Source organism: Ursus americanus, chromosome 6 (assembly GCF_024610735.1).
Source record: "Ursus americanus isolate L20-20 chromosome 6, mUrsAme1.1.p, whole genome shotgun sequence".
Lineage (NCBI taxonomy): Eukaryota > Metazoa > Chordata > Mammalia > Carnivora > Ursidae > Ursus > Ursus americanus.
In genome coordinates, this window is record NC_142132.1 from 38,348,213 (window position 1) to 38,358,657 (window position 10,445).

General features: G+C 41.2%; 1 protein-coding gene across 1 annotated transcript; it reads left to right on the top strand.

Annotated features, from left to right (window-relative positions):
- The first annotated feature begins 9,485 nt into the window (after positions 1-9,485).
- On the top strand, positions 9,486-10,445 carry LOC123800333 (olfactory receptor 6E1-like). The gene has a single exon (XM_045809976.1). It carries the CDS (start codon positions 9,495-9,497, stop codon positions 10,443-10,445), a length of 951 nt encoding a protein of 316 aa, XP_045665932.1. The 5' UTR covers positions 9,486-9,494.

Here is a 10,445-nt window from a genome sequence, read left to right on the forward strand (position 1 = left end):
TATTTATTTTTTCAATTTAATCTGACAATCTTCTTTTAAATTGGGTATTTAGCTTATTTTCATTAATTTATTACTATAAATTTGGGTTAATCCTTACCATCTTACTACTTGTTTCCTACTTTCCTCTTCTTTTTTTCCCCTTTATTCTCCTTTTTAAAAACTATTTGTTGTCTTGAGTGAGTTAAGATGGCAGAGGAGTAGGGGACCCTAAGTTCATCTGGTCCCTAGAATTCAGCTAGATAGTTATCAAATCATTCTGAACACCTGTGAAATCAATCAGAGATCTGAGAAAAGAAATGCTGCAATTCTACAATAGAAAAGTGGCCATGAATCAGAGCAATGAGGAGGTACAGAGACATGAATCAGAGCAATTTATCAGAGGATACAGGAGGGTAGGGAGCCAGCTTAAGGAGGCTGCCACAAAGTATTATAAGCAGTGGAGTACAAAACTGGAAACTTTAGGAGTCTGCCATGGTGGGGGACATCCCTAGCTTAAAGGTGCTCAGGTGGTGAATTAGGGCAGAGCCCCAGAAGGGAGAGAGTGGTCTCAGGATCCCCAGGGTCACAAAGAAAATGTAGGTGCCTGAGTACAGCAGAGTTCCCAGTCATCAGAGCAGGGAAGTTGGCTGGAAACAGAGTCTTGGCACTGGCTTTTTGCTCAGTGTGTCATAAACTATGAACTGCTGCATAGTCATGTGACTGCTCTCTGGGCAGGGGCCCAGCAAAAGGCAGAAGCATGGCAAGATGCCCCTTGCTCCCCCCGGGAGGAACAGTGCAAGTTTGGGCTGCTGGAGTCCAGAAAGTTTGGAGATTTGAAACTGGGTCACATGCCTGAGATAAAAATGCTTGGTCATAGGCTGGGTGAACACAGAGTTCAGACAGAAACCAGGGAGACATGAGTGATTGCCTGCTTTTCTGTGAGGGCTCACTGAAGAGTTGGAGGTGCAAACTTTCAGCTCCAGGGCTACAGATTGGGGTGCCACCATTTTAATCCCCTTCTATTGGTGCTAAAAGCCTTCAGGGACCAAACAGCACTACACAGTGCAATTCGGAGCCAATTACACTGAGCCCGGTCCCCTGGCAAGAGAGGCGCAATGCCACCAGGGCAAGGACACTGAGAATCAGTGCAACAGGCCCCTCTCCCAGAAGACCAGCAGGAACAACTGGCTAGCACCAAGTTTACAGACCATCGAGAACTATAGAACTTTAGCTCTTAGAGAAAACAGTACATAGAATTCATGTTTTTTTATTATTATTATTCCTTAGTCTTTCAGGTTTTTTCCAGCTATTTTCTTATTGCTTCAATTTTTTAATTCTTTTTTAATTTTAATTTATATATATTCATTATATATATTTTTTATTTTTGGTCTCCCTTAACTTAATTATATTTTATTTTATATTTCTATATATATGTTTTTCTTTCCTTCCTATTTTGGGATCTAGTTTCTCTTAACAAACAAACCAAAATACACCTAGGATCTAGTTTATTGTTTTGATCTGTTTTACTTCTTGTGTGATTTTTTTCTTATTTTGTTTTGTTTTTATTTTCTTCAGGCTGTTTTGTTTAGTTTTTTCTTCTGGTATTGTTGTTATTGTTGTCTCCTCTCTCTTTCTTCTATTCTTTTCGGGACATAATGAGGAAACAGAGAAACTCACCCCAAAACAAAGAACAAGAGGAAGTACTCACTACTGGGGATATAAAAGGAGAATTATAAACCAATATCACTGATGAACATGGACGTGAAAATTCTCACCAAGATACTAGCTAATAGGATCCAACAGTACATTAAAAGGATAATTCACCACGACTAACTGGGATTTATTCCTGGGCTGCAAGAGTGGTTTAGCATCCGCAAATCAATCAATGTGATACATCACATTAAGAAAGGAAAGGACAAGAACCATATGATCCTCTCAACAGATGCAGATAAAGCATTTGACAAGATACAGCATCATTTCTTGATAAAAAAAAAAAAATCTCCACTATGTAGGAATAGAGGGAACATATCCCAACTCATAAAAGCCATATATGAAAACCCACAGTGAATATCATCCTCAGTTGGGAAAAACTGAGAGCTTTTCTCCGCTGTTGTTCAACATAGTGCTAGAAGTCCCAGCCTCAGCAATCAGACAACAAAAAGGAATAAAAGGCATCTGAATCTGCAAAGAAGTCAAACTCTCACTCTTAACAGATGACATGACACTCTATAGAAAACGCAAAAGACTTCACCCAAAAATTCCTAGAAGTGATACAGGAATTCAGCAAAGTTGCAGAATATAAACACAATGCACAGAACTCAGCTGCATTCCTATACTCTCACAATGAAGCAGAAATCAAGGGATTGATCCCATTTACAATAACACCAAAAACCATAAGATACTTAGGAATAAACCTAACCGAAGAGGTAAAGGATCTGTACTCTGAAAACTACAGAACACTCTTGAAAGAAATTGTGGAAGACACAAAGAAGTGGAAAAACATTCCATGCTCATGGATTGGAAGAACAAACATTGTTACGATGTCTATGCTATCCAGAGCAACCTACACATTCAATGCAATCCCTATCAAAATACCGTCAACATTTTTCACAGAACTGGGACAAACAATTCTACAATTTGTAATGGAACCGGAAAAGACCCCAAATACCCAAAGGAATGTTGAAAAAGAAAACCAAAGCTGGAGGCATCACAATTCTGGATTTCAAGGTGTATTACAAACCTGTTATCATCACGACAGTATGGTACTGGCACAAAAAGAGACACATAGAACAATGGAACAGAATAGAGAACCCATAATATATTCTTATATAGAATAAGGGCCAAGTTGTGTTTTCTCCATTTGAATACCTACTTGATGCAGCACGATCTACTATTATTGAAGGACTATCACTTCCCTACTGCATTAGACTGTCATCTTTGTCATAAATCTAGTGATGTATATTTTATTGCTAAGTCAAATAAGTCAGATAGAGAAACACAAATACTGTATGACCTCATTTGTATGGGGATATATAAAAACATGTAACTCATAGAAACAGAGTGAAATTATAGTTGTCAGGGGATGAGGGGGAAATGGGGAGATGTTGGTCAAAGAGTACAAACTTTCAATTACGGAATGAGTAAGTTCTGAGCATCTAAGGTACAGCACAGTGACTATAATTAACAATACTGTATTGAACACTTGAAAATTGCTAACAAAGTAAAGCTCTTAATGTTCTTGTCATAACAAAAAAAATGGTAATTATGTGAAGTGAAGGATGTGTTTGTTAATCTTACTATGGTAAACATTTCATAATAAATGTGTGTATCAAATCATCACTTTGTACACCTTAAACTTACACAATGTTATATGTCAATCATAACTCAATAAAGGCAGGGGGAAAAAGAATATTCTGCTTCATAAAGTTTTTTGGAAATTACTTTAACTCTTTTCATACCTTTTGAAAAAGTGCATAAGATTTGTATCTTTCCTCCCTTAAGTGAAGCACTGAGATGTACCACAAGAAAGTTGTCACAGACACTATGGATCCTGTGTCACTGAAAAATAGAGGGATAGAAATTAAGAGTATAAAGAACACCATTTAGTAGAAGGCCATAAAGTTGCAGACATGAAGAATGTGGCCAGAGGGTCAATGGGAGAGCAGTGGAAACAAGATCTAAACACCCAGATGCTGAAGTTCCTAGAGTTGCCTGAATCTACAATCACTCTCCACCTTCCTGTCCTTGACAACCAGCCCTATTGTGAGTCCTGTTTCAGGATTTCTATGAATGAGATGCTACTGGTGAAATAAAACCCCCTCACTGATCATGATTGATAGGATTTCCTTTGTTTTTAAAACAAAGAGTCAAACTAAGATGGGTATGAGGAGAAAGCAGAGCTGAGCCGACCCAGCTCTTCTACTTTTGGCTGAATGTCTTTCCCTGACAGCAGACCTGATGGACAAAGGTGAGGCACACTTTCAGAAGAAGCCAGCCTTCTGAGGATGCCGCAGGTGCTTACCCTGGCAGTATGCCTTTTGTTCAGTCTGAGCACAGGCTCCCCCACTACGCCTGCACTGGCCACTTTCCTTCCCTGCCTTGTGGGTGGCCACCTCCTTCCCAACTAAGGAAGAAGAGGCTGATAGATACCTCTATCCAACATTGAGCAGTCCAGTCATATTAGGAGGCTGAAGAATTCCAAGTTACCTCCTCCGGTTCCTTAGAATTCTTCTCAGGAGCTTGTCTCCAACCAGTGATAAGTGCTGGATAAGAAAACAGAATTTGATTGTGTTGTCAGTCCAGAAAACATCTCCCTCTACCAATATCTTACAAAAGCTCTGATCAGCCTAAGATCCCCAGAGTCACATGTGTGGAAAGAGATCATTCTGGTTTACTGAATCTTAGAAATCTTGGACACTGACTTTACGACACCAACCAATATAATACTAATTATTGGTGAGGTAATGTCCCAAGCCCAGCCGAAAGGATCCCATTTCCTAAAAGGGGATTAAATAAATTAGTTTTCTCTCCATGGCACATCATTCATCTTCCCCCTCTAAGTAGTTCCCCTCCATTAAAAGTAAAACTATTATATGTAATCAGCTATAAGGGTGTTATCAGAAGAGGTGTGAACTCAAAAATGTGAACTCTGCCCCCATTCAAAGGAGTTTGGGGAGGGGAGAGGTTATTGAGGGTTCTTCCAAACTTTGTGTAAAACGTTGACCTTGCAAAATGTAACACTCACCATTTCATTTTGGAAAAGTATTGAGATAAAGATACTTAAGAATCTTGTCTTAAAAACACAACTAAGAACCATACGTGTTGTCCCCAATACCTGGAGCATTCACACATCTGAGGTGAGACAAGCACAAGAAATCCTACCAGGAAAGTAGTAGAAGTGGAGGATCCAGATCCTTACAAAGTAGTTTCACTTCTGAGACTTACAGATAGCTTTTCTACTTCTTTGTATCCCACCCACATAATTGAACTTAATCATTATAAATAAATAAATATATATATATATGTATATATATATACATATATATATATATATATGTATATATATATATATATTCCATGCATGAATAAAAAAGGAAAAAAAGAAGCCCAGACTGGATAAATTACTCTATACCTTCAGTTTTACCTTATGGTCCCGTGTTGGAAGCTACTAACACTACAATGCTTTTCCTCACATGGAAGGAAAGGTATTGGGTATGATATTAATGAGACCTCTAGATCAGAATTGATGTGTTCCAGGTCCCCATTGGTATTATTCCCTTATTTTTATGGAAATTCCATGAGGGACAATGGTTCTTACAGTATTATTAGTATAGCAATAGCTCCAACCTCATCCTGGGCTTTGACCTAATGAGCGCTTCTTTCCATCCTGATGCCCACATCCTGTTCATTAGCATTCCCTACTCCCTCTTCCACAATATCATAAATGACAGTATTTACCTTTCCTCGGGGCTTAACTAAGCCTTCTTCCTCAGGGATATAATAGCAGAAGTTGGAACCTTTCTAGGAACAGGCCATATTAACCACTCACTCTTATTATCCATACTCTTATTATCTAAATCATGAATGTATGTGTAGCCTAATTTGTCAAGAGTGGCTGAGGGAGAGTGGCAAATATAATCATATCTGCAGAGGAGAAACCTTAAGCTGATGTTTGCTTTATCATTCCATGTTTGATAATCACAAATACAACTTAAAGAACTATCCCTTTCCTTACTCTAACTGGGTAACTAAAAACTCAAAGCACAGAAAGTGGTGGAAATTTCCAAGATAAATGAGATCTCAAGGTGATTAAAAAAACATAAAGAAATAGTGGGTATTGGAGAACCATGAGGGCACTATCCAGAAGGAGAAACTCTAGGCCAAGGACAATTCGAAACATTTCTTGGTGCCAGCTCAACACCCTTTATGCTAGATGCAATGTAGAGTTAGTCCAGCCAGTTTCTTTGAGTGTCCACTTCTTAAGCTTTTCCATCAAATCTCATAGAGCCCCTCTCCTCCCACCTTCCCACCATCATATAGGCATTGGGACTCACTCAGGTGTGACAGGTATTTCTGCACCATTAAGATGGCACTGAATAAAAGTAAAACCCCATGCAAATGAGCCTTTATCTGGGTATTAAAATCTATAGATAGTCTCACTTTGCTCTAGCCTCTATAACTCATCTCCCATTATTGTTTATTTTCCCTCACTTCCAGGTTTGGCCTGGATTGAAAGCAGAGTGTGTAAATGGATGGATGTTATAAAAGTGATTTTGTCTGGGGTGCCTGGGTGGCTCAGTTGTTTAAGCAACCAACTCCTGATTTCGGCTCAGGTTATCATCTCAGAGTCACGGAATCAAGCTTCCTGTCAGACTCACTACCCCCTGCCTCAAGCACACATGCTCTCTCTTTCTCTCCCTCCCTCTCTCTCTCTCTCAAACAAGGGGGATTTTGTCTATTTCTGAGAAGGTGGGACCCACAAGGAAACTCATGAAACTTTCTATATTTGCCTTGACCTTCTAAGAGCAATATTAATCTGGGCAGATTCAGGCAGGACAAATTTCCAAACAGCTCCCGTATGTACCAAAGTTGCCTACAAACACCTTGAGAGGTTAATACTCTTCTCTGGCTTGTAATGGGAAGCCAGAAGTCACAGAAAAATGGGTCTCCCCTGCCACAGAACCTAGCTGAGATACCCAGTAAAAGAAGCAGGTTTCCAGGCCAGTGATTGCTATGGATACAGCTTCTCCACCCTCAGGCTCACATCTCCTCCTCTTCTGCATTTAGAAAGAATCTGGGTTCCATTTCCAATAGTCTTTTTTAAAAGAGAGACTGCCAGGTTAGAGATGTTACAGAAACCACCCAGCATTCTCCCTTCTCTGTGTGCTTTCCTTTTTCAAGAAGATTGGTGACCACAATGAAATTTTTTTCATATGAAAATATTCAGTGAAAAGAATCATAACGTTGGTGAAAGCATAAAGAAAAACAGACCAAGAAAGGCAGACTTCCCCAGATTCTTCCCAAAAGCCTCATGAAATCTAGAATATAATCCAGCTTTTTCTCACCATAAAATCTGTTCTTTTAACAACTGTGTTCTGGCCTCAGTGCATACATCACATGTAGAAAATTGTAGTCTGGACTTTCACCTCAAATCAGTAGCAATATTCAACTTGGGATTTTAGAAACCCTTGGGAAATTGTCATATAATTTCCTTCAGAAATCTTGGCAGAGAACAGTGTGGACATCTGGGAGACAACATCACCACAGACAAAGGAAGATAAATATAAGGGTTGCACCAGTAACTCTTGTCCTCAACAGTGACGATTAGCTGCCCCAGCACAGCAGCCGTGCCCCAGGACACCAGCCGTGCCTTTCTGCCCCTGTCTCTTCAGCATCTAATACGTTTTGGGAGCCTGCACCCTCCGCTCCCTGGCAGGGTCCATCCTGCTTCACAACCGTACATTCTGGTGGGGAAAATATCACAGAGCCTCAAACTTGCACGACAGCAGCTGCTCAATGTTGATGCAGTAACACAAGGACACTTCTCAACATGAAAAGGTGAGGATGTGACGGAGGAACATGGTACCATAGAAGGAGACTTAGAGCAGGTGTACCCATGACATGAAGCCCTAAACACAAGGACCCTTGTCTCAGCAACACCCAGGGCTAAACCTATAAGAAGGTACCTGTTCCCACTAAGGGTATAGGAGGTGACAGCAATGTTGCATGTTAGGTGGGCTTTTACTCACTGGGGGAGGCAGAGCCAGAGCTTTCATCAGAACCATAAGTAGTCTGAAGTCCAGCTCTCACTCAGAACTGGAGGCAGTGAAATATGGTTGTTTTCACCTGTCTGATCCTTTCTAGGGCTTTCAGTGGTCAAGGCTGCCATGTAGCCTTATTGTGCTATGAAACATTCTGGGCTATAGAAAAAGGACTTTGTCAGCCAGACATTGGCAGCATCGGATATATATTCACCCCGCTCCGGGACAACAGGCTGTGACAAATGAATTTCCTTCTCTCCTTTCCACTCAGCCCAGAGCAAGCTCTTGATTTCTTAGAAGACAATAGCTGCAGGGGAAGGAAGCCCCATGAGGTGACTCATGTGTATGCCAGGTCTTACAGACTGTGGTGGCTTGGTGGCCTTACTGGGGTCCACTGGCACAGAAGCAGAGGCTCCTTCAGGCTATGCCACTGAGGGGTGAGCAGTTTGTTCATGAGCAGCCCTTCACAGGACCTGGCCCACAGTGGGTTAGTGAGAGTGACACATCCCACACTGCTGACCTTTATGCTGAGATACTAGAGCCAAACAGCATGGTGAGAAAAGTCACTGATCGAGAGTTCTGAAGAAAGCAAAACGTTCACTGAGCTTCGATGTAGGAGTGAGAACATGAGTGCCAGGTGCCCAGCATATACACCTAACTGGGCTAATTCCTATGACCTAATGTCATTCCACCTCCACCACAGGACAGCACGAACCCTGGGTGGGGATGGGGATAAATCCTGGATTTACAAATTATGTCGTGTTGTAGAGAAGCCCCCAGTGTCTCTGGTCTCCCTTCTCTTGTATACAATGCTTGTGCTAAAGTAGATGCTCCCTAAGCCTCATGTCATTCCACAGGTCTCTAACTCGCCAGTGCTACTAACTAAGGGTAGAAACATTTAAGATAAATAAGGTAATCTTTCACTTCAAGTTTAAAGATCATCAACAATACATTTGTTTCCCTTTTAAAATATTTTGACACTGCATTTGGAAACAGCAGGGGCTCGGGATCTGGAAGATCTAGGTAAAGTGCCAGCTATGTGAACTAAACTCTCTGAACTCTCAAAGCCTCAGTTTCTGCTATTCTATAAGAAGGGGTACACGGTTATTGTGAAGAGGAATAGAAATTCTGAATTTCAGTGACCAGCATAGTACCAAGCATAAGTCCTCAACCCATGGTGGTGATAACAATTTGGACCATAGAATGTTTTGCATTATTAAAAGGGATATCTAAAGGGAATATTACTAACATTATTGTTATGTTTACAAAAAATTGATATTATTAAAAATAAAATGTTGTATAACTAGAAAAATGTCAATACCCCTGCCTACTGATGATGCTCTATTAAGCATTCTATTAATGATGATAACATTACAATCAGACTTTGAGGAACACCTAGGAAACACTGGCATCATATGCCAGGTGAGTGACATGCTTCACCTTACTTGATTCTCACAAGAACATGAACAGGTAGATCCTATCATCTTCATTCTACAGAGGGTGAAAGTGAAATTCACAAAGGTTAACTTGCTTTCCAAGATGACCCATCTCTCATAAGTTAGAGCTCAGTATTGAACTAGTATTGAACACAGGTCCTTCTGATTCAAGAACCAATTGGCTAATCCACTTTACTACTATCTGCCTCTCCACCTTCCTGGAGAGTCAAGTAACCTAATCATGCTCAACTAAAACCTTTGTCCTCCCCGATGTCTTCATTGTAGGTTAAGTACAGCAGTGACACTGCTGTGGAAAGAGATGCCGATGGAAATGGGGAATGTAACAACTGTCCAAGAATTCATCTTGGAGGGGTTTCCTGCCATCCAGCACCTGGGAAAGGTCTTCTTTCTTGTACACCTGCTGGCATACCTGGCATCCATTGTAAGCAATGCCATCATAGTCACCATCACCTGTGCTGACTCCCGGCTCCACACACCTATGTACTTTTTCCTCAGCATTTTCTCCTTCTTGGAGTGTGGTGTCGTAAGTGCTGTTATTCCTAAATTGCTGGTCATCTTTCTCTTAGGCAGGAAAATTATTTCCCTTCCTGCCTGTTTCATACAAGCATTTGTCACTGTATTTCTGGGATCAGCAGTTTTCTTCCTCATAGCAGTGATGTCTCTGGATCGGTATGTGGCCATTTGCAAGCCTCTGCATTACCCAACCATCATGAATCTGAAGACTTGCTTCCTCCTGGTCACTGCCTGCTTTGCTTTAGCCTTCCCTCTCATCACTGGTCTGGTGATAAAGGTTTCCCAGTTATCCTTCTGCGGCCCCCATGTCATCCCCCACTTCTTCTGTGACGTTGGCCCCCTGATTCATCTCTCCTGTTCTGACTCCAGGTCTGTTGATATGTTAGCCTTTGTCCTCACTTCCTTTATCCTCTTGACATCACTTCTCATAACCCTCACTGCGTACAGCAACATAGTAGTCACAATCCTGCGACTCCCATCAGCCAGGGAGAAAAAGAAAGCTTTCTCCACCTGCTCCTCTCACCTCATAGTCCTCTCTCTGATGTACGGCAGCTGTGTGTTTATATACGTGAAACCAAAGCAAACAAACAGGCTGGACTCCAACAGGGAGGCTGCCCTTGTGAACACGGTGGTGACCCCGCTGCTCAACCCTGTCATCTATACACTACGGAACAAGCAGGTCCACCAGGCTCTGAGGGAGACAATGTGCAGGATGAAAATATTAAGAATAAAATGA